The sequence below is a fragment of the Enoplosus armatus genome, chromosome 24 (genome assembly GCF_043641665.1).
Source record: "Enoplosus armatus isolate fEnoArm2 chromosome 24, fEnoArm2.hap1, whole genome shotgun sequence".
In the NCBI taxonomy this organism is placed as follows: Eukaryota; Metazoa; Chordata; class Actinopteri; order Centrarchiformes; family Enoplosidae; genus Enoplosus; species Enoplosus armatus.
In genome coordinates this window covers 9896378-9921398 of record NC_092203.1, presented here as the reverse complement: position 1 = coordinate 9921398, position 25021 = coordinate 9896378, and the positions used below count along the sequence as shown (strand labels likewise).

General features: G+C 41.0%; 1 protein-coding gene across 1 annotated transcript in view; it reads right to left on the bottom strand.

The window, feature by feature from the left end:
- LOC139306790 (inositol polyphosphate-4-phosphatase type I A-like) overlaps positions 1-25021 on the bottom strand; it is a 30947-nt gene that overhangs the window by 5188 nt on the left and 738 nt on the right. Inside the window, exons 2-19 of the mRNA XM_070930744.1 lie at positions 17231-17297; positions 10472-10709; positions 9217-9261; positions 8920-9038; positions 8208-8324; positions 7944-8023; positions 7171-7282; positions 6845-6935; positions 5840-5987; positions 5248-5378; positions 4997-5101; positions 4786-4894; positions 4490-4507; positions 3571-3754; positions 3269-3484; positions 2526-2667; positions 1214-1246; positions 369-541 (exon numbers count right to left, since the gene is read on the bottom strand). Of these exons, the coding sequence (XP_070786845.1) occupies positions 369-541; positions 1214-1246; positions 2526-2667; positions 3269-3484; positions 3571-3754; positions 4490-4507; positions 4786-4894; positions 4997-5101; positions 5248-5378; positions 5840-5987; positions 6845-6935; positions 7171-7282; positions 7944-8023; positions 8208-8324; positions 8920-9038; positions 9217-9261; positions 10472-10577 (1929 nt within the window). The 5' untranslated portion in view covers positions 10578-10709; positions 17231-17297. The remainder of the gene's footprint in view (positions 1-368; positions 542-1213; positions 1247-2525; positions 2668-3268; positions 3485-3570; positions 3755-4489; positions 4508-4785; positions 4895-4996; positions 5102-5247; positions 5379-5839; positions 5988-6844; positions 6936-7170; positions 7283-7943; positions 8024-8207; positions 8325-8919; positions 9039-9216; positions 9262-10471; positions 10710-17230; positions 17298-25021) is intronic.

Below are 25021 nucleotides of genomic sequence, written 5' to 3'. Positions count from 1 at the left end.
CAATATCTACAGGGAACCTGCTGAGTAAATATAACTGTTATTGTAACTGAGCCAAAACTACAAAAATAACAAGTTGTAAAACAGAAACCTCGACTCTGAGCACACATCCTCTTTTTAACTGAAACGTCTCAGGTTTGTGTCGACAACACGGGAGAGTAGGAGTGAAGGAATCCCTTTCTTTGCTCTCTCTTTATACCAGTGTTTAATGGTCATATAAATATTGTAAAGCCACGAAGCGCTGAACCTCTGCACCCTCCAGTTTTATAATATTTACAGCTTTATGAACTGTGAGTCACTCTAGGAGGAGCACATGAGCTAAACGCCTGCATGTATGTGGGCGAGTAAATGTCAGGTCACTTTGTGCTGACCGTCTGGCAGAAGACGACGTCGCGGCGGTACTGCAGCGACAGGTCCATGGCTATCGTCGGGGCGCTGTCCTGCATCAGCAGGAAGACCATGGACTTCTTGGCCGTGTCGCTCATCATGGCGACGCACTCTGTGAGCGTGGTGAGGAGAGGATACAGCGCCTCGCTCCACTCGCCTGGGAAACACATATACAGACATATCAAGTGTAAGACATATATAGTCTGCATCACTCATCCCCACACAGTCTAACGCTAGCTCAGTTAAAGTGATATTTAGTACGGATAATTACAAATAAAGTGAATTTATCGGTTAAATTAGATCTTTTCAGACAGGAACAGAAAACAGATGGAACAGAGAGACAACGGGGAAAGCAAAAGCGCTGAGAGAGATCACCCGGTTGTTTCATATTTAGTTTGTATTTTGGTTGAGCTTATCTTATATTTCCAACGAATACAACAACACTTCTAGCAAACCAAATTTAAAAGAAGAAATGAAACCTTACACACTCCCTTTTCTGGAAATCACAGCAGAATCAAAACCAAAAATCTGTAGACCCCTCCCAACAAAATCTATGACACTTCATGGGACCGCAGCTACACATGTAAATCTCAAGGGTGTTATTTGAATATGCGGTGGGGGTGTGTTCAAGCTAAAAGCTCTTTAATAAAGAAAAATAGCATAACAATAATACAAAGCATAGTAGTATCTACAAAGACCAATTCAGGGGGCAAGTTGAAGTTATGCTCTGCCCAAACCTCACATGATAATCATATATTTCCTGATGAACCAGAGTCCTGGAGAGTTGGGGACAGAGGCAGAGAAGCATGGGTGGGACAGCAGCTCTTACCTGGGTACGCCTCCTCAGCACTCGGGCTTCCATCTGGAAGAGGGGATGGAGGTGCAACATGCATGATTAGCGGGCGCTGTAAGCCACAGAAGGCAGCAGAGACACACATAGAAAACACTCCAGACCAGGGTCAAAGATCCATCCAAAAACCATTCAACTTGATAGAAATAAAGGCGGTGGCCTCTTTTTACATTTGCCTCAGCTGCACCAGCACCATTTTTAAAGTAAAAGCTTGGATAGACATGAGACCCTGGTCCAGTACAACATGTAGAGTAAGCACAAAATCTCAGATACAACCGCTGGTTGAAGGGCTGGCTGTTATTAGCCACGAAGCAGCAACAGCAGCTCTTACACCGGCAAAGCTGTGAATAGTAAATAAAAGTAATTTCTGCGACATTGTGGACATAAAGGCAACAACAAAGACTGCACACAAAACAAAATGCTTCACGTTTCTCACATTACGGAAGTTTATAAAGTAAAGATGTCGGTAACGATGGCTTCCTCCATCGGTCACTTAACATTTGTCGTGACTCGAGTATCCAAACTTAATAAAATGATGCAATGCAAAGAAGAAGAAGAAGCAAGAACAAAAAGAAGACATGAAATAAACCTACGGGACTCTTGTTCAGGGCTGGGAGGACGTGCAGAGGAGAGGGCGGGCGGAGAGGAAGAGGATGGTGGAGGTGATGATGATGATGATGATGATGGTAATAATGGAGATTCCTGTGATATACTTCCTGGGTTGATCCAGAAAGCTCTTTTTCCATCACCTTTTCACAGCCATACACAGTGGTGTTAATTTATACTTCTAAATGTCATCAATGTCAATTATTAATAAAGAATTAATTACATTTAATTCACTATTTTATTGGTATATTTTATTAATCACATACCTGTGAAAAACGATTGTAAAAGTTGAATTTTTAGTTTAGGGGGTCGACAAAACGGACAAAATAATTAAAACAAATTCAAACTACAAAAGGAGCAAGCAAAATGAAAAAGAAAAGATTCATGTTTGTTTGCATGTATGTTGTAAACTGCCAATAATACCCACTTCAGAAGAATATCTTTGTCAACATAAAACCTATTTTTTCCAGCCAATAACAACATACTGCCATCCAGAAAAAATAAATAAATGTGTTTTGTCACATTAATGACCAAAGAAAAAGAGATTTCATCTCTGAACAAAAGAAGCATGAAATCCATACCTAAATATTAATTATTTATCCCATTTCTACCCTAAAAAGTAGTAAAATCCACATTACACAACAAAGAAGAGAAACAAAAAGGTATATTTTGTGTGTGTTTTTACCTTTCTTACTGGCGCCGCCCTGCAGGTCAGTCAGGGTACTGTCCTGACTGCTGACGCTGGGTCTCCTCTCCTTCTGAAGCAGCTTGTCAACACGCTGGATGATGCACTCCAGAGACTTATCCACATTCAGCCAAACCTTCTCCTGAAACGACAAAGACACATGGCACATTTATCACAGCTATGTGAGAAAGGCTAAAGGGCTAATAGAGAAATTACAGCAGGGAAAAGAATCAAGCTGAAGGGGAGAGAAGATGCAGAAGAGGTGACTCACATCAGTATGCAAATAAGGCAGCACGCCACAATTTTGCTTAACAAAGATTCATGTGAATGCAAATGTAGAGCTTCATTACATAACTACAAACTCTGCCTGAGGACAGAGAGGAAAAACACTGACAGTTCGGTCTAATTCTGTCATATTTACAGCCATGTCAACACCTCAGGACAGGAAGAGATATACATGAAACCTATTGCAGCATTGTGATATTCATGATGTTCATTCATTCGTGTATTAAGATAATATTCGTTAACGTTTTCTTCAGGTGCATTTGTTTATAATAAACCTTTTAGTGGGGAATCTGGGGAATTAATCATGTTCAGTATTATACTACAGAGCAGAGTCTCAATATGAAACGTTCAAAATGGACGCCATAAAACTAAGCAGTTCACGTCTAAATGGGATCCAACGTGAGCGTTTATATAAAACCATTTATAAGTAAGTAACTATAAGTAACTATTGAACATACCCACTCCTCTTCATGCCAGTCTACATGCAGCGAGGATCGGCTGTTTCGACCGCTCCACTTGGCGAGCAGCGTGTCCTGGTCGTTACGGAGGACTACTTGTTCTGAATCGGCGGAGGGAGACGCTTTGGAGGCGATGTACTCGGGCCGTGCTGCGTTCAGGGCCTGAATGGCTGAAGCCAGCAGCTTACAGTCGCATACTGTCACCAACTGACGAGTCTGAGAGGGAGAGAAGGTATCCTTTGTTAGTCATAAATATGAAATAATTTCCAAATAATGAATAATAAATGGTGTTAAAGCAAAACCTTATCAGCCAGAATAGCGAGAGTCCTCTCCAGTCCGCTGGCAGATCGGTCCTTGGCGGCTCGGGAAAGCCTCTCAGCGTAGTAGCTGACCTGAGTCTTCAGCGTGTTGATGTGGGCGATGATCTCTTTGGCTCGGACGATGTCCTGGGGTATGTAGACGATGGACTGCGAGCTGGACAGGGCGCTGCTGCAGAAAGCAAAGACATGGTTTTAGCAGCATGTCAGTATCCGACTGTATGCTGATGACATACTCTTATATCCTCAAGTGACTCCATCTCGGGTCTAATCCAATATTTTTTATATCCACTGAGGGGTTTTTATATCTTACAAATACTATTGATGTTGCAGACACGAACAGACATAGACATAGCATCTGCATGCACATGCCTGTTCTTAACGATAGTCCTAATCGTCACAAAAACAACATGAAACCGATTTCAATAAACAGGGCTGGAGGTGATACCGTTCACTTTACAAACCCAGAAAGATCTTTATGACAATGTAAGACGTTCTTGTAAATTCTTCAATGTCAGCATTATGTGTTTTCCAAGGGTTGATATGTTTTTTTAGGAGACAACAGCAATGACTGAATTTACAAAATGAGCGGTATTTCAACAGACGTGGTGTACTGTGTTACTAAATAAGTGTGCTTTGTTTAGGACAACATACATTTTAGTTACTTTCAAACAAAACACTGTTAATACCAAATGCATCATGTGTCATTATGTTTCAAGTGTTTGCAAATCACATTGATTCACCATAAACCTACTCACCAGCTCATCCACAATGCCGGAAAATGACTAAACTTTGTTGTAAGTTGACAACTCAAAGAAACAGTGAAAGTGTTTTTTTTGTTGTGGTACAAGGCAGAAACAGTGTACGAACAAATGAAAACAAGCAAAGCAGTGCAGCAACTCACCATCCCTCCTCATATTCGCTGATCAAGAAAGTAACAAAAACAAAATTAAGAGGAAGCCAAAGAACTAAACTGCAGAATTAATGCAATAGTTGAAGAAACATGACTACAGGGCAGCCAAATCATAGTTAAATATTTCATATGGATCAAATCTGTTTTAACTATTTGAAACAACATATGTAAAATAATGAATAAAACAACCAAAAAATCCAAAACAAAAGAAAGGAAAAAAAACATGCAAATGCAGTTTTCATTTACATTTCTGGTCAGTTTTCCAAGCTTGTCCCCTCTGAACTTACTGTTTCTTTGCCTCCTCAAACTTCTGGATGAGTTTCCTCAAACCGTTGTTTTTAAAGCCTTGGCAGTGAGCCGCCGGAGCTCCGATTGTTATCACATCATACGTGTGTTCTGGAGAGAGAGAGTTCAGACAGAAAGCAGAAGAGTTTTGAATGAGCAAAATCATGTGTGTGAATAGAAATTTCCGGAGGCATGAGCGTTGTTATGTCTCACCGAAGCCCAGCTCATCCTGCACCCTCATCCTCTGAACGTGTAGGTTGGTTGGCATGAACTCAAGCTTCCTCTCTGCCTTCAGGTTACTGGCTTTGAACGATGGACCTGACGTGGAGTGGGTAGAAAGCGAGAGAAGAAGAAAACGTTACGTGACAAACAGAGCAGGTAACTTTGTTGTAGCTTGTTTTAAAACTTATATGATGTTTTTGCTATTTTATCTGACAACAAGAGGCCTCTGATGAACCTCTAACCTCTGTAGTCGTTGAGGTCCGACAGCGTTTCCTGGTATGCGAGTATTATGGTCTGGTACTGAGAGACAATCTGTCGCCGCAGATTCTCCCAGCAGGGAGATAACTCTCCCAGCTCCTCCAGCTCACACACCCTGGAGACAAAGAGTTGTTATGGAAAAATTGGATTATTTTATTATTGCAACCTTGTCTGTCGGTGCTTTTGAAATTACTTAGGGTTAGGGCTGCAACAATTAGTCAAAGAACTAAAATTCATTATCAAAAATGAATCAGATGTTTTCATTTTTCAAGCAAAAATGCCAAAAACATTCTCTTGTTCCAGCTGTTGCTTTTTTTTAATCTTATGTGATTGTAAAGTTTTAGGAAAATGTGATTTGTTATTGAAAAGAATTGTTCGTTAGTTTCTGAATCTACAGAACAAACTGCTGAGATGGTTGAATATTAGTAAATTTGTCAACCATTTTTCAGATGAAGTCTGGTGTAACTCACTATAAAAAAATAATAACATTTAGTACGTTTATGAGTGAGTAATATACATCCATGCTAATATTGCTGCAACAAGAGCCGAAGTTAAATGTTATGAGTGTGTTTGTACCTGGCTGCGTCCTCCTCCAGCAGCAGTTTGACAAACTGTCTGGGAATGTTTAATGAGAGGACGCTCTCGGCCATTTGCTCCAGCACCCGAAGGTGGTTCCCATCAGTCGTGGGGAAGCGGTACATCCGGGACATCGTACCCCCAAACACTGAAGACACAGAAAATTCAATTAGCCTGGATTAGAACCTAAAATAAACAATAATAAACATTTTAGCCCACTAAGATGCCTATAATGCACATTATTAATGTTATTGTACCCTCTCAAATATTACATTTGTGTTATTTCTGGATCAGCAATGCATCCCTGAGGTAAACAGATCCGTCCCACTCACTGGTGACAATCGATATGATTCAACTTGATAATAAAATTCACATCTGATGGATTAGTAAATATGGAGCCATGCAGGAGTGGAGCAGAGGAGCACAGGTGGAGCGCTGAAGTATAACGATCTGAAGCGTTCAAGAGTTGAAATAATGTTTTCTATTTATGACGAATATCTTCGTACAGATTCTTTAAACAAACACGCCATTTTGACCACATTACCTGGTTCCTTCGAGGTGTTTCATCGACCAGTTGACCTTATTTTTGTGAGCATATGACAGAATCATCCATTTAGCATCCACATATTTAACGAAAGGAACTGTTGTGATGCTTCTTACAGGATGAACGTTGCTTAAACTTTCATTTTAGTGAATCTAACAATAAAAACTCTGCAACTTGCTGAGCAGCAGCCTCCGTAATGAATTCATTTAGTTTATCACTAGTTGTGGTTGTCGGATTTTCATAATAAATTGAATTGATCCTCTTTTTTGCAGTCAAATGGATGTTCAAGAGGTCAGAAATGCAGAATAAAAGCTGTGGATCCAAATCTTTACTGAGACCTAATTAACTCTGTCCACAAAATGTACTGTTTTTGTCCTGTTTCTGGTAGTTTGCAAACAGACAAAAGGTAACAAAAGGACAATGCACATGCATGAAGGTGGGATGTATTGGACCGGTCATACCTGAGCGCAGCAGGGTGTCTTTGCATAGCGAGGCGTACTTGATTCGGACTCCCATCGACTCTGCGAGGCTCTCGTCGACGGGCAGCATCGTCTGCAGGACACACACATGTACCGATGTTAACAACCACCTCCACCTGCCCGTCCACTCTCCAACCTCCGCTCACCTACACCGCACTCTAACCACGCTGCTCCTACACAACCCAGATCCACTGAGATAATCCAGTTTACTGCCACGTGAGGCTGTGCGACATGTTTATTACGACATAAAACACAGAAATTAAATCTTAAACCACGAGCTCCCAGAGGGCCGCGTCCCTCCCTCTTACCCGGCCGTTGATGCTGTCTGGCAGGCGGCCGACCGACATCCTCTGATCTGCTCTCTCCTCCATCTGCCAGGCTGCTATGGTGACGTTCCCCACCCGCTCGTTCTCTGCTGATCTGTCCATTGAAAAACATTTACTGGATTAATTTCATATGAATGCATTAGTGCTGCGACTAACAATTATTTATACTATCCATTCATCTGTAAATTATCTGTTGGATTCATTGTTTAGTCTCTATCATATCAAAAGAAACTGTGAAACACGGCTCAATATGATGTCTTCAAATTGCTTGTTTTGTCCTTTAAACAGTCAACAAAACAAATACATTCAATTTTCAGTGAGATTTACATTCACATGTGCTGTCACTAGAACCAAAAATCTTACATTACATCCTATTATTCACGGCGTTTCTCTTTACAGGAAATATATTTACAGAAAAGGAAGGAAGGCAGAACTGTATTCATGAATATATTTCTTTACATATATGCTGTACAGTCTTTGGGTCTTTAGCACCTGTGCTTGACAGTTTAATGGACTTGGGTTTAACGTGGAGGATCACAAATGTAAACTACCTTTTCTTATAGACACGTTATGAAGATGCAGAAGTGTCAAGACGGATAGAGAACAGAATGATCCACCAAGCAAAACATTACCACCCCGATAAATAAATGCATCTCAGAGCAACTAAAACACATGTAACGATATCTAACAATAATAAAAAGGACTTCACTTTATTTAAAAACAGCAGGAAGAAGCTAGAAGAGTGTGTGTGTTACCTCAGTTCGAGCTGTAGTCTGTGGCTCCTCTCTTGCAGCAACTCCTTGACAGGAAATAGTGCTGAGCCCAACATGTACATCTGGAGAGACAATATGAACGACTGTTTACACTCATGTTCACATTCAGCTACTTCTTCATCTCTCCTTAACTGGAATGGACTCCGGAGGACAGAGAGAGAAAGACGCTCTGCGCTCTAAAAGAGTCTAAAAGCTTAATGGAACAACACACAAAGAGCTCCTGGAGGTCAGCGCTCTGCATCGTACCGTGCCTTGCGAGCGGTCCTTCACGTCGTAGACGGCCAGTTTCACCTGCGTCTGCTGGTTGATGTTGGACTCCTGGAAGAAGGCGATGCTGCTGAGGAAGATGGGGTTACTGGTGCCCTGTGGACGGAGGCAGTGACGCGGTGAATGAGCTTTACTTCATACAGAATAGTAAAGATAGATAAACTAGATAGATCAATAATAACAATAACAATTCTGTCAAATAAAACCTTCGGCTGCCTTCTTTGAATGATACAATGATACAGACACAGTAAAATAAAGAATATCCTTCGTCTCTGTCACATCACAATCCATCTCTTCTCTCCCTGTGAAATGTTTTTGATGACTCATTCTGCCCTTGTATACAAAAATGTTTTCAATTAAATGTGATTTGAAGCGACCAGCTAATCCCCAAATTACCCTCTACCTCATCAGGTTGTGGATAATGGAAGTTAGTTTCCAAAAGTGTGTGGTGGCAGTTCACTTTATTAATTTCTCCCCCGTCCTCTGCCTCCTGATCTGACAACGTAGATGAGGGAGGTGTAGGTGGAGGCACACAGTCCTCTACAGGTCCACCAGAGACTCCCACGTTTGAGCAATAATAATCTCACCCAGAAATATGTCACATTATGGAGGCTGAGGATTCTCAGGTTTCACTGTGACTTTAAGACAGAAGACGGAGTCTAAAGAGTCTAAAGAGTCTTAAGAGTCTGACCTCTATGACTTCAGTCTGGGCGTGTTTGGTCCAGAAGGCCTGCGGCGGTGTCGTGCAGCTCACTGCTACAAAGCTGTTGGGTTTCCGATCCAGAGCGGGAGTCAGTAGGTCGTTGCAGGCTGGGCGACAAACACACAGGTCGACACTAAATGAGCCGAGAGGCATCCAAACTATCTGAAACCATCTTCACAGTAACGTTAACGCACCTCGTTTCACCTTCTCTACAGCGACAAACTGTATAATATATAACATAATGTTGATGAGTCCACGTTGCTCTGGATGGACTGTGTTACTCACCCACGCTGAACTCAAGCACAGGCTCATCGGGGTCCTGACTATTTCCTGGAAACAACCAACAAGGAACAAAAACATTAGACGTCATAAGAAAACAACTGCAGCACAAAGTGGAGATATTCGTTCATATGAAGCCAGCTGCTCAGAAGTCTTCACCTCTACGCCTCTAACACCAAGAACATAAACAGAAACAACTCCCATTTCCAAATTGCATGAGGCAGTTTTATCAGAACTGTATTCAAAAAACTAGTAATTACATTAAAACTGAGAAGAGCCGGCATGTTTATTCAGGGTAGAGACATGTTATTCTGGTGTTTCTGCAGAGTTAAATTTGAGACTTTTTAAGACCTTTTAAATACAACAAAGAATACAATTTAATGTACGTTTCATTTTTCAGTACTTCCCAGCAGTACATAACAATAATTCCCAACTATACATTTAATTAAATTAACGCTACCTGGATACACTAAACCATTAATCGACTAAAAACGGTTAATTTAATTCAAGTTTTTGCAAAAATGTCCCATTGTAAGACAATGCTGTTGGAGCTGCTGTAGCTGCAGAGGTGACAGTGTTTGACTGAAACTTTTTTGGAGTTTTCCTCTGAGGTACAAACACTTACACCAACTGTAATCTTTAATGTTAGTCAGAGTGATATGCTGACAGATGACGAGCAGCCCTCAGGCCTCATTATGGTCTGCTTCAGGGTGACTGTGGTTGAAGAGGCTGTTGGCGCCCACACGAGTTTAACGTGGTGCCAGCAGAGTGTGTGTGAGTGTGTAATTTTAGCTTTAGTGGTGCTGCAAGTGGCTAACATTAATGGCAGGCTGTGTTTATACTGGGCATCTCTTCTATGTGTTATGTGCCATTTTTCTTTAGTTTTTACCCAATTTATTTAATTATTTTGTATCACAGCTGATTATATAACACGCAGATTAAAAACCCATCACAAGATCTCCAAATAATTAAGTCAACGCTGTCACAGTGACACAATAAACAGATTAGTTCAGGTCAGTAATCACTTCTGACATGCAGACGCACAAAAACATGTTAGAAATGATGCAAAATGTGATTAAAACACCGTCAACAATATATTGAAAATAATGAGACAGAAGGAGGGAGGGAAACGAACAAGCAATGACGGAAAAGGGAAGAGAAATCTAGAAATGAATCTTTTGATATTTGATTTAGTTTCATCTCAGTTTCATGATAAAGTTAGACAGATGAAACCTCCGTGAAGAATAAACGTTCCCGTCACCTGCGAGAGCCAAGCCGATCATCTCGTTGGACAGCTCGAAGGTGTTGGCCCGGTACACCGACCACGGCCTCTGCGCCCGGGAGCCGCGCTCTCTGCCCCCCGCCATGCCGGTCCGGGAAGAGCGGGCGACGGCAGGAGGCCTGAACACACACCCTCGCACACACGGTCACACACTCCCATGTGATGTGCTCCTCTTCCTGCGTAGATCCACGGCTGCTCCAGAAAGCGGTTCACCTCTCTGAAGAAGAAGAAGAAGAAGAAGAAGAAGAAGAAGAAGAAGAAGAGAGGGAGGTTTGATGAAAGAATTAAGTAAAACCTTCTTAAACGAGCCTCAACAAGAGAGTCAATACACTGGCAGGGAAACATTATTGTCCAATATCAGATATTACTTAATTTCAGTTTAACATATTTCTATGTTTTTATATTTAAAGTTATTTACTGGTGAAGTTCATATGTTTACTCTTTGTTTGATTTGATATTTGTACATGGACAAAGAAAGCCTGAGAGGTTTCTGACATTTAATCTGAAAGGACAAAACATATACATAAGTTTAATATGGTATTATTGTTATTTTTAATTAGGTATTCACATGCCAGTGAGAGCCAAAGAAGTGAAAGGCCTTCTGGATCATGTTTATCAAGTGGTTTAGTGGCTTGAACATGTTGCAGAGAATCACTATTACAAGTCCTCACGATTACAGTTCTGCTGGGAAATATTCCTGTTTAAAAGGAGACAACAAAACAAAGACAAAACTAAATGCATATATGAATTCCAATGAATTCACGTGGTCGACGATGCTTATGTTCCACAACAGAAGCAGCAGGGAACAAGTGAGGAGAACAGAAATAAGGAACAAGGTACAGAAAGTAAGACCGAGTACGAAACTGGCAATGAGACGAAAACGACACCAAGCAGACGAGAGAGAGAGAAGAGACTTGTAATATCATTAAGTATCAGCGGCAACTTCCGAGGTCACGTAATGCAATCTTTATTCACACCTACACAGTCAGCAGCATATGCTCTGCTTCTGATTTTACATCTTATTCTGATTCTGAGATCCTTTTCCACTCAAACCTTACTGTCGGACTCTCAGTAACTTTCTACTGAAAGACGTCAGATTAGTGTAAAAGGTAAAACCTGCACGAGTCCACCTTCTAACATCACTGTGATGCATTTAATATCTCAAACTTCAACTTTTACACACAAAAAAATGAGTAAAACCAGTTTAAGAAACTATGAGACACTGTGAGAGAGCGGTGTGATCAGAGGGAATGAGGTTAAAAAGCCTCGTACAACCACAATATCTTCTGTATGGATGAATAAATAAATATCCAGCAAATGTATATATTTGCACAAACAGTGAATATGGAAAAGACTACAGTCGCTTGCTTCAGCAGTGTGTTTACTTGCATCTGTGTGTGTCAACCCACTTAAAAACTTTGCATTTTATGTGCCTGTTTATGCTCGCGAGTATCACCATATGTTGATGTTGCTAAGAGACTGCAGGTCTTTCCTTTTTCTTCTTCTCTTCCCCCTCATTTCCTTTGCCCTTCTCTTCCTTTCCATCTGTTTCCTCTCAAATGTCTCTTCTACATCCTCCTCTCTTTCTAGTTTTGGGAGTCCCCCCCCCCCAAAAAAAAATTGGGGTTTTTTGTCCATTTCCTCCTAATTTTCTCTCTCCATCACCTAAATCTTTAGGGATTTATTTCCCTGAAGGCTTTAGCCTGTGGATGAGCAACTGTCCCACTCTCTGTCTCCGTCTCCCCTGCTTTCGTTCTCTCTGTCCCATTTTGTTAAAGAGCAATTAGCCTATTTGCAGCACAGCAGCCAACGCAAGGGACAGTAGCTGGCTAAAATGGAGAGGCAGCGTGGTCTACTTAAGACAATACACAGATGGAGACCTCTGAGGTCTATTTTGGTTGAATTGTGCTCCATTTATTGTAGAAAAATGTGTTTCAATAATTCAGATTTAGGTCAAAGTTACAGTAAACACTTAATGTCAGAGCTGTTGTGGAAAAATGTAACGTAATTAAAACTCTCAACGATGCATCTTTTACAAACAGGCCCACAGAGTGATCTCATTGTAATTGTGGTTCTGGGTTAATAGTTGGTGGCCTACTTCCTGATATGTGGTCCATCGCAGATCTCCTGGCAGCGCCTGATACGCCCCACTTCGGTCAGATACATGTGCCCTACATCTGTCTGGAGCTCTACCTGAAGTCCTTTACGGAGGGAGGAGAATCTACCAGAGTTACATGACAATTCTGATGTTTTAAAGGCAAGGTTTGCTTCTTGCCTTTATGTCGAACTTGGAGTTGTTCTTCTATTGAAAGTATTTTGGGGGCTTTTCTTGTCTTTGGATGGTAGAGAGCAAAGAAACACCCAAACATCTCATTCCTGTCACAACTGCAAACAAACAAGAAAGATTCACACTGGAGTCTCGATCTCTGCAAGTGTTGGGATATCAAAAGACACAGCAACAGTAGAGATACAGAAGCTCCACTGGCAGAACAACTGAAATGTAAATATGCAGCAGGGGACAGAAAAGTAGAGGGAACAGCATCAATGAATAAGATGAAAAACATGGAGACTGCGAGACGGGATGAGCAAGACCGCTAAATAACTAGGCGACATATCTGCCGTATCTCTGGAGCTCAGAGCATCGAGTTGTTTGTGAAGATTTTCAATATTCATGTAACAACATGAGCAAAGACAAACAGACGCGTACTCAACAGAGATCTCCACAAACACCAGCAAGTAAATAGAAACAAGTTGAGTGTAAAGACATCTTTTCCCTGTTTGTGTGGACTGATCTGATCCGGTTTCATAGTTTACAAAAGTTAATTTTCTTTGTGCATAACAGAGGAAAAGACTGAGATAAATAAGTACGTCACAGTGATCTTAGAAGGTGGGATGGTGTCTTTGTGCTGCTGCTTTACGCCTTCACGTTAATCTGACGGCATTCAGTTCAGTGTTTAAGATCGACATCTTGAGTTTTGTGGCTACAGCTCTCAGTCATCGTGGCTCTGGTTCCTCTGATGTTGGTACGTCAGCAGTAAGTTCCTGCTAAAATATGACTCCTCATGCCAAATCATGCAGACAGCAGAGAAGATGGTCTAAAGCGCCATGTTGTTGACCTTCAGCATAAAAAGGGGGGGACGGTTGGAAAGTTTCAGAGGCCTGGCACACCGCAGGTGTTCATTATATTTAGTTTTCTTCTAGTGCCACCATGAGGTTCACACTTGTGGTTCTGAGTGAAATATCTCACTAACTGCCATGAAGCCTCAGGATTTTTGACCTAAAACATGCAAAACTCTTGACATTCCCATCAGCCCTCAGATCTTAGCATGCTAACACGCTAAACTAAGACGGTTTCTGCTCAACATCAGCATCAGGACTCTGTAAGCTGTTCTGACTAATCAAGCAAACTATAAATAACTAGACCGGTCTGTCTTATCTTTGTGAAACCGTCCCATCAAGCTGATACGGAAAAACTGAATCACCAACCAACCACACGACACACACAGTGCTGCTACGTTTCTACCTAGTTCATGTTTGCTTGTGGGGTCATTTGAAACCAGAACTAACTCAAGAAAACGAGCAGACTTGATGCATCCCTGGTCTTTGTTCCCAAACCTTGAAGGAAATTTCCAGTCTCTCAGCCAACCGGAGTCACATTTTCCACTCGCAAAGCCAAAAAAACACCACGGTTTGAGAGGGTTTAAGACGAGTACTGGCTTCCAAGTTTCCTTATCAAAGATGGGTTTCTACACGTCGTCCGACTTCCAAATCCAATGCATCAACTTCCGGACTTTATTTTAAGTTATTAGTCTGAGTTTTGTCCGTCAACACCTTCTTTGTGCATTATGTACTATACTCTATTGAGCTGAAATCTATAAACCTATATATTATTTCCTGCTAACCCTGAGGAATCCCAATAAATCCATCACTTTTCGTTCCAATTCACCATGACGCCTCACATTCAGTGCAAATCCCTCCGTGTGTGACCTGCAACAGATGACAGATTTAACACCTCAAGTCAATTAAGTAATTTGGCAGGCCTGGGAATTCACTAATCGTGCCAAAACAGCCCAGTGATGCCAAAAAGAAATAATTATGGAGCAGCAAACTCTGAATCCACAGCAGCACAGAAACTTCACTGAGGGGGAAAAGCCGCCATATAAGGGAGCTCCATATTTAGCCCGGTGTGTTAGTGAATATGTGTGTGTAGGTTTGTGAGTCACATGAATTGGGGCACACACACACACTGTATAGGCCATGGTAAATCCGGGCCAGAGCTCCTGACACATAAAACCCCAAATCCAGGGATTCACAAAGTGGATTTTGGCTTTGTCGGGGTATAAACAGGCCTAAAGATCCATTCAAAGTAGCAATTATGGGGAGCTTTTAAGTATATTTAAATCACTCTCAAGTTTCTGATCTGTTTTATCATGCTGTCTCCAAAGGACCTGAATTAGTCGCTACCCTAACACGCATGATTGCATTAAAAATAGGGGTCACTTCCTTCTTATTTTGCGTATTTAGTTCAGAGCTTGCTTCAGCAGGTGGCTTTCTGTTGAATCATTCTGTCTCCTTCCAACAGTCGACATTGGTTTCTTTTAATCATGACCACAATCTTTTCTCTAACCAAGACGCCATTTCTTATTTTTCTTTTTCTTCTCATCCGGAGTGACTGTCAGCCTTTCTAATCTAATCACAACAGCAGCCATTTCTCAACTCTTACGCCAACATGGACAAGAGGTGCTACACATGCTTTTTCAAGCTCTGGAATAAACGTTTATAATCTCATTTCATACTGTACGAGCCGTTTTGGAAGTCCCTGATGAATGACTTGTTTAGGTTGGAGGACTTGCTGGCAATTTATCAGTCTAGAGATTTTCAAACAAGATTTATTTTGGCCGCTCAAATCTGCAGCATGTTGTGAAATCAGATATTTAAAAGACAAGCTTAAAGAAGAGTCGCCCTTTAATAGCACGCAAGAAGGAAGTCTTGGTGAGACAAGATCCTGCACGACCGGTCATTAACTATAAATTGTACCTGACGCAACAACTCAAGGAGGAAGTTACAACCTGGTTTAAGCCTTTAAACTCCTTCCAGACTGCACCTGTCTTCTTCTGCTCGTGTATATTTTATGTGTAAATGTATGCGGGTGTGTTTGAAGCTTCGGTCTTAGTTTTGAGACCGAGAGAAAGAGAGACAGAGTGCATGAGAGTGAGAGTCCAGGTTTGACCATACATGGTGAAACCCCATTTTACAGCGTCCCCTTTGCCAAGAGGCCTCTCGCACACACAGAAGACAAGCCGTGTGTGAAAGTGTCCGATCACATCTAGCCTCGAACGCTACGACATGCTCTTTGGTTCTTCCTTGACGCGTTTCACACAATATCCAACAGCAGAACAAACAAACAAATCATCCCCAGTCAATTTCACTGTTTTTGCGACAGAGAGAAGGGAAACTCGTCACTTAAACGAACTGATATCTGGTCAAAACATCATAAATGTCCATCCCAGAGAGTTCAGAGCGCTTGTTTTGTTACACCAACAGTCCAAGACACAAAGATATTCAGTATACAATCATATAAAAACACACAAAAAGCAGCAAAACCTCACGTTAGAGGAGCCAGTCCCAGTTAATGCAGATTCATTTTCTGTTGATCTACAAAATCAATTAAACGTCAGTTGTTTCAGCTGTAGTCTGGTTACAAAGAAAATCTGCCAAACACAAATAATTAATTGACTGTGATGGTGCATGGTTTCCCCATCAGTGTCTTTTGGAGACGTTTGTGTGGCTCTTTGTGTCTTTCTTGGACTTCTCTTCGTCTTTTCTTGTGATCAATACAACAGGCTTTCTTCTTTTTCAGCTTCAGCAGAGGGCTGGCGCTTTCCCCTTTAATGTTTAAGAAAGTCTCAGGAGGGTCCTGCTTTTTTGCAATGAAAACCAATTCATGTACGCTCTAAAAGAAGTTTCCATCGTCGTCTGACTGAGATCCAGCAGTGCTTCTTTTGTTAGAGTATAATGTATATTTTCGGACTAATTAGAGGAAAGAATTAGTAGCCTCTCTATTATAATGTTATTGGACAAGTTAAGCTCACAGTTCTTCAATATTTCTCTCTCACAGGTGCAAAGCATGGCAGAGTACACACCGGAAACTGGATATTAAAGGAAGTGACATCTCTTCAGGGTAACGGTCCATCCCTTAATGTCGTTAAGTACAGACGACTATAAGCACAGACATCAGTATTTGAGACAAAGCGCTTGTCTGTTCATGTACAACGTGACGAGACCTCTCTGTCCTTTATCTTTCACTTCCAGTTCAGAGGAACCTTCGATGAACTCCTGCACCTAAATGAATGAAACCAATCTGACCCATGATAATCCCAATCACTGTATGTACTTTGATGCATTGTTCCAGATGAGAATTAATGATAACTGATAAAAGGGATTACGCGGCATTGTTTCTGGTGCTATCATCTGTTTGCAGAAATAAGGATCTGTATCAAGTAACAAACCAGATCAACAGGTTGTTTATATTAAAGCACAACTGACATTTTCACTTTAGGACTCATGCTAACATATTTCAATCATTGTAAACTGCGTATTTATTCTGAGAAGTTAACACAGATCTGCCAGTTTAACATCTTCTCCAACGTGAGTACGTGCTGCTTTTGTTTCATTGTGAAGTGACACTTTCAATAGCAGATTAATCCATAATGAAATCATCGTTTTATACCTACTCACAGTCTATTGGTGGGATGAAGGAGAAGAGGAAGTGAGCTGATCCAGGTTCAGTGAGGAAGTTCACAATCTGAAAAGACGTGAAGCAGCAGGTTTTTACATTTGAACGTAATTCAAACGTTAAATCTGTCTTCTATAATTCATTACAAGCCTGTTTTTGTTTGTTTTGTACACATAATCTTATCTTTGTAAGACTAAAACGGGACATGAGGCGTATCTTTTCACAATCCTAGACACTTTCTGTGTCGGTTATAATCGACACAACAAGTCCAGTCAGCATTTGTCGAGAGGCCAGTATTGCTCATTTTTCTACCACAGCTACCAAAACACATAAAACCACAGTGCGGGTCTGTCAAACACAGATTTGCCCCCATGTTGCTCGATTGAGCCAATAATAGAGGTGTTCCCTGTGTGTGTGTGTGTGTGTGTGTGTGTGTGTGTGTGTGTGTGTGTGTGTGTGTGTCTGTGTGGACCCTTTGGGACCGACATTAGAATAAAGCATGAATAATTTCTTTAGAGGGACGGAGCAGCTGTAGCCCTTTCACATGAAAATGAGCATCACCCACACCCTTAAACACACATATACACACACACACACACACACACACACACACACACAGAGCTATATTGAGTTTCTCCCCCTCACTCTCTGCCATGTCACTCATGAAATCAGAGAATATTCTGAAAGTATCTATAATCCAGCTAAAATGAAAACACTCAAATAAAACAGGTCTAAATATCAATTTACACGTGATTTGTTTCTTGATATTTGCTGTGAATTGAGCAACTGCCGTAGATCTGGGCGATAAATCAATACAATATCGATATTGTGATTGATTTCAGTTATTATAATACATTTTCCAGGTTTTTAAGGCTCTTACATTCAAGTGATACAAATGTCATGATCTTATTTGCGTGTTATAGCTCATGTTATAGGTACTAAGTAGTTACTAACATTTGAGTTTCTTGGTATGGTTACTGGTTAATGATAATGATATACTGCAGTTATATTGCAATATCAACCAATTGAGATATTGTTAGTCTAGCTAACGTTAATAGCATGTTTTGTAATTTGAGGTCTATCTAGTTGTTTATGTGAAATGTTTACATTGTTCTCTGATCAAGAACCATATTCCATTCAAATAACAATTAATTTAATTGTGGGTCATGTATTAGCAAGCTAACGCTAGCTTTGACAGTTACCTTCGGCAGTTTCCAGAGCTCAACCGCAAACCGACGGTGACGGATAGTACAAAAGTGTGTGTGTGTGTGTGTGAAACTGCTTCTTGCTCAAGTTAGCATCACTTCCTTCTGTTGTTTTAGGAAGTATTTTAAACGAGTCAATGTGGCTGACAACAGTAACCTTCAGTCTGCTTTTGTATGTGTTGCACAAACACCTGGCTGCACATCATAGCCGGCTGCTTCACTGCCACAATCACTGCAAAGAACTAACAATACCCTCTGTGTACTTTGAGCTACATATATGTTATGTCTCTCTACAGTAAGTGCATTCTTTAGCATAATTATCTATTTTTGGATGTAAAAAAACACTTGAAATAGGAAAAAAGTCAAATTAATCAACCAGCTGGTGGATTTCCAACAATGCCACGAAACAATTTAACACAGCAAACAGTTGGGGGATGTCCTGACGCTGACAACGACTGACCAAAATTAAATGTTGAATCAAACATGATGCAAGAGACTGAAGCGTTTGAAGAGACACGCTGAAAGCAGAAGCGAGTCGGGTTACGAGTCTCTCTTTGACTGGCTCTGAGGAAAAAACTGCAAGCACCAGTTCCCACAATATGAAGGAAGTAATCAATGAAGACTTGCTGACATGAGACAGACGGTGTATGCCACTGGTTCACCAAGACAAACACAAGTCACCAAGGCTGGAACGATAGAGTCAAAGATGTCTCTACTCTGTTCTTTTCCCCTACTGATGCAATAAATGTGTAAATCAATATGTCAAACAGGATTAATTCTATCGAGAACAGATGATGAGCAATTACGCTGAATCAGTAGTGACAGGACATAATCCAATTTTGTTCTTCTTTCAGAGGACGTCTGCAGGGATTATTTAATATTTAACTGTTCAGCATCCCAATGAATATTTAATTTAGTCATTTAGTCTAGTAATGACACTAAGAGTCCGCAGCCATGCTAGCAGCTCTGTGTGGCTACGCTTAAGCAGCTATTTGCTAACTTTTGCATGCTAACATGCTGGTGTTTAGCAGGTATAATGTTTACCACATTCACCTTTCTCGTTTAGCATGCTAACCATAGCTATTACACAGAGCACAGATGAAACTGATGGCATTAGTTTTGCAGATATTTGGTAAATTAATATTTTGATCTGATGGCAGCGCAAGATGAAAAGTCAGGCGATCACCAAAGTCGGTAGGATTCATCCTCTGGGGACCATGAAGGTCTGTACAACAGTTCATGGCAAACCGAAAGACCCACCTTGCCATCCGTAGAGCTACGTCGCTAATGTGGCTGAAAATATCCACTAGCCCTGATTGTTTACCTTCGTAAAAAGATGATTTTATGGCCACATGAGTTGCCATATTTTGTTTGTTCTTGTACCATGTGACCATGACCTCATCTGGTCTGAGGAGATGTAGGCATCAGCCAATGAATCATCATCATGTGGAAACAAAAACACAAAAAAGTGCAATGTGACTCTGACCAGTGAGTCACCTCGATGAAGTCACACAGGCTCATTAGAAAGAACAGGACAGCTTTCTCCCTAATTGCTTAAAAAGGTTATTTTACTGAAGCAATCTGGTGTTTTGAGATGAAGTTTGCGGTGGCAGATGGTAGAAAAGGAGAGAGGACAATAACAGAATATCATTCCGGCTGTTTGTCCTCCTCAGTTTGAAATGCAACTCGTAACACGTCACAAAAGACCACTTTTGATCCACTGAGAAACGCTATTATATTAAATAATTCTCTCGTTCTTGACTGCAAATATTTATAGAAATGAAAGCAGTCCAACAGGTCTCTCTCATGTGTCTGTTCCTGGTTTGCATGAGAGGCCAGTGATTGAGTCTCAGGCCATCTGTGCCACAGTGAGGCCGTTTGCCAGGTCGGACATTTGTCTGCCTCGTTTGTCAGAGGCATCGTGTTTAAACATCACAGAGCTGCACGCCGTTCTCGCTGCGAAACACAAACACGCACATGCTCATTTAATTATGAAAGATGTTACTGCTCCGACATCTGGCCGAGCGTCTCAGCTTTTACGAGGAAAAGGAAATATTTTATCATCCCAATATATAACTTTGGCAAACTGACCAGTCGGTGTGACACAGCTTTTTGGTCTTTGGTTTACATTTGCATTTCACACTGTAAACATTTATCTGATCTGAATGTGTGCAGAAGAAGAAGAAGAAGAAGTGCAAACAAAAAATAAGGAGGTTAGAGGTCATCTTCATCATTACCTCCACTAACATTATTAAAAATTCATACACTTTTATGACCTCAAGAGGGGCTAAGAGGGTGGCTAAACAGAAGGAATAAAAGCCTTGAGCCTTTTTTTACAACTTGGTTTAAGCCCCCCGGGACCACCACGACTATAAGTGTCAAAGGGTTAGGATCAATAACGACTCATCTTCATACTGAAATCGAGAACATAATAAGCACGAGATGCTTCGGGACCTTGGTGGCTCACCACTTCTGCCAAACTATATAAATATATCATGGTAGCCCTGTCTGATACACAAGTAATCCCGTTACCAGATGTGCTCATTTCAAGTCGCTCTGTCTGCACAACAGCAGATTCTCCAGGATAATGTTCAAAAACAAGGCAGCATGTTTTTGAAAAGTGAAAACCACAGTACACCCGCCTGAACGCTGTAGACTGTAGTGAAACATGGTACAAAACTACCCTTCATCTTCACTGTCTCACCACAGCATCGTCTTGCAGTTATTCGCAGCGAGGAATCCTACAATTGGCTAAAAGACAACCAATTAGCATACAGCATGATTGTGCATTTTCTCCCCAATGGCCAAAACGCATCATCCTCAAGACACAAACACCAGCGTCACGGTCCAAATGTGGGTGCTGATGGTGAAAAGCTCCGGCTGAACAGACGGCAGCCTCAGTTTACACACATACCCGAGGACGCCTGCTGCCGATGGATGTAAACAAACTCACGCTGCAGACGGCGTCACGAGGCCGAGAGACTGCAGCTGCCGCCAGCGCTCGCTCGCCCTCTCCTCTTCCTCCTCCTCCTCCTCCTCCTCCTCTCTCTTCCTCACCCTTTACTCTCTCTCCAGCAGCTCGCTGCTTCCCAAACATTCAAGCCAATTAACTCTTTCTCGGCCTGGCCTGCAGCAAAAACAGCATCGTCTCTTCCACCAGGGAGGCATCGATTATTAAGAGATTATGATTCTGTCGTTAAGCCTACCCTCATGGGGTGGACAAAATAACAGAAACACCTGTCAGCATAGCGCAGTTTAGGACAGGACTGTAGGTTATGTTCTGGTCCCAGCTTCTCCAAAGTGAGGATACCAATACCAATAAAACACCTGAGTTTTGGTGGTTTTTATACGTTATAACGTTTTATACGTAATAAAAGAAGCTCTCAAGTGTTAAACTAAAGCTGTAAATCAGGAACTATCGGATCAAAGAATCAGTAAACAAGATTACAAAGCTGACTTGACTGACACTTGATGCCAGCTTTTGGTATTTAACAGTTTGACACTTGGGGCTACGGATGAGCTTTAGTCAATACTAAATGAGTATCAACGTTTGGCTAACCTGGTTTAAAAATAATTGACAACATCCACAATATTTTAATCAAAAGAACTTTCCAGGTAACAGCTTTAAAGCTCATACAACAGATATTCTTTGCAGTGGAGAAGGCTCGTACAGCAACACACACACACACACACACACACAGCTTTCACTCTTGTTTTTGAAGCCTCTCCATTTTCCCCAGTGCTCATCAATAATTAACTTGACTATTGCAATGAGAGGATGCAGCATCAGCAGACCAGAGTGTCTATCTATGTACTGTTAGTCAGACCATCTCAACTGACTTCAACGAGGTGTGTGTGTGTGTTTGTTTGTTTACTCAGAATTTAGGAGAGAGGGACAAATGAAGACATCTAGAGATGTTTTGCAACTTAAAGCAAAGAGGTTCTGATAAAGGGAGTGTCCTCTGTTAATAATTAAGCAATTTAGATGCATTTGGACTCCAAGGAGAAACTACGAAGAATTATTTATGAGTGTAATCTTCCTAATTTGAGTCTTGCACCTTCTGAACTTTCTGAACAAATAAATGAGAAAAGCGTCTTTGTTTCGCTGTTTCTACTGTGATCCCGAATAATCCGACAGTTTTGGTATGAAAGTGAGAGTGAAATGAATGCTGAAATAAAAGATTAAAACATATTAAATAGTAAAACTTTGCCCTTTGTGTTAAAAGTCATTTCCTATTTTATTTTCAAGGATTAGAAAATCTTATCATTTAAAGCTTTTATTTACAACGATCTGAAATTAATCTGCAACACTTCTGATAAGTGTTTTAAGTAATTTCTTAAGAAAACTGTGAATAGTTTCTGGTTTACTTATGATACTGACAGAATATCTTCGTGTCTTTGACTAGTAACACATATGAAGGTGTCACCATGGGCTCAAATACAACTATTTGCTGAAAATAAAATAATGAAAAGTATCATTAGTTGCAGCCTTACATGTATTTAATAGTCATAGTTTTACTTATTTGTTCTTATATTTGAGGTTAGGGGACAATCTGTTGTCTTTATTATGTACATACTGTAATTATTACCTTTATATGTATATTTTACGTGGCCCCTAAACGACCTGATGAGGCTGATGGACGATGCAGCTCATAACCAACCCACCTGAATCTCCTCATTATGTCGGCTACATGCTTCTTCTGTTCCTCCATCTTTTAAAAGCAGACGGTCGATAAGCGAACGTCTGTCGTCACTGTGTTTGTGTCGTATGACGAGAGCGAGGAAGGCAGATAGAGAGGAAGACACAGATGAGGATGAATCAACAGGCTTCTGCTCGACCCTCTTGAGCTGAGTGGGAGAGTTTGATGAGTCACCACACACACACACACACACACACACACACACACACACACACACACACACACACACACAGATATGACGGAGACAGAGGATGTGAGTTCCAATCAAATCTCACTCCATCAATACAGCTGCGACGGTGTCAAATTATACGACGAAGAAAATATGCTTCACCTCTCATCTGAAACCTGTTCTATCGACGAGAGATGAAACCATTAGCTGATCAATCGATTAGACGATTGACAGAAGATCAATCTGTAACTATTTTGACAAAATGCCAAACATTTTCTGAGTTCCAGCTTCTCAAATGTGAAGATTCGCTGCCTTTCGGTATCATAAATGTAAATAAACTGAATATCTTTAGGTTTTAGATTGTTGGTAGGACAAAAAACGTTTTATAGAACAGCCGATTAATCAATTAATCTAGACACTGATCAGCAGATGAATCAATAATGAAAGTAATTGTCCATAACTGCCTTCTTTGCATTGATGCTGATGCTCCTAAAGCCCAACTGATGCTAGATTTTCAAACCGACACATAAGAGCTGCAGCTAACGACTATTTTGTAATTATCAATGAATCTGTTGACTTTCATAAAATGTAAGAGCTCAAGCTAGCTGACATCTTCACGTTGCCTGTTGTGTCCAAACAACAGTCAAACCCCCCTAAATATTCAATTTACAAATAAAATTAAATAAAAGAGAAACGAGTTGGATTGGAGAAGCTGGAACCAGCTAATGTTTGGTGTTTTTGCTTAATAAAGGGACTTAAATGACTAATTGAAATCAAAACTAATTAGTTAATGTTGTCATGTGGACAATGGCTGTGGAAATGAGTAATTACATCCTGACACCTTGATAATATCAGAAAAAGCCTCTTAAACATTCACTGCATGTCTCAAAGTGTCAGATCCTACATCCAGTCTGTTTTGAGACCTGGTTGCGAACATCCTTCTGTGCCTTTAGACGGCAAAACCAGCTGGTCTGAGCCAAGGAAAAGACGGAGAGAGTGACAAGCAGCTTAGGACAATTCATATGGATGTATGCAAGAGGAAATGGAAATAGTGGGGTTTTCCAGGATTACAAGGAAGCAAGAAACACACACAGAAAAGAGAGAATGACTTTTGAATTATTGGACTTGGGGCAAAAACAAAGGAATTCGGTGGCATCAAAAGAAGTGACTGCGACGTCTGAGGCGAGATGCTGATACAACGTTTTTGAATTGAGACTAAGGACAGAGGGGGGCCTTTACACATAGCTGCCATAAGAATGTATAATCCCTTAACATATGACTATAAATCAAGCTTAAGTCACGTGATGACAACTGAAGCAGCTCCACTCTCTGAACAAGGCGGTGGAAATGGGGTTGAAAGCTCCCAGAGCAAATTATACTATAAAAACTTCACGGGACACAACTTACAACTCTCAAATCCTGGTTTCCTGGCACAAGAATGGAGGAAAAACCTCACAAAACTCCCACCTGAAGCCACACACAGTGTCAAACTGTGACTTTTGGTTATGTTTCAAGCAGGTCACTCTCCTCCTCATGATAAGAGCATCATCAGCTCTTTCAAACAGACGTCCACGCTGACCTTGACTCCTGCACAGCGAAACTCAAAACCCCTCGTGATGGCCAGCAGAGAGACTGCAGTGAAATGTGTGGATGTGAGCATGCAAACTCACACACACACACACACACACACACACACACACACACACACACACACACACA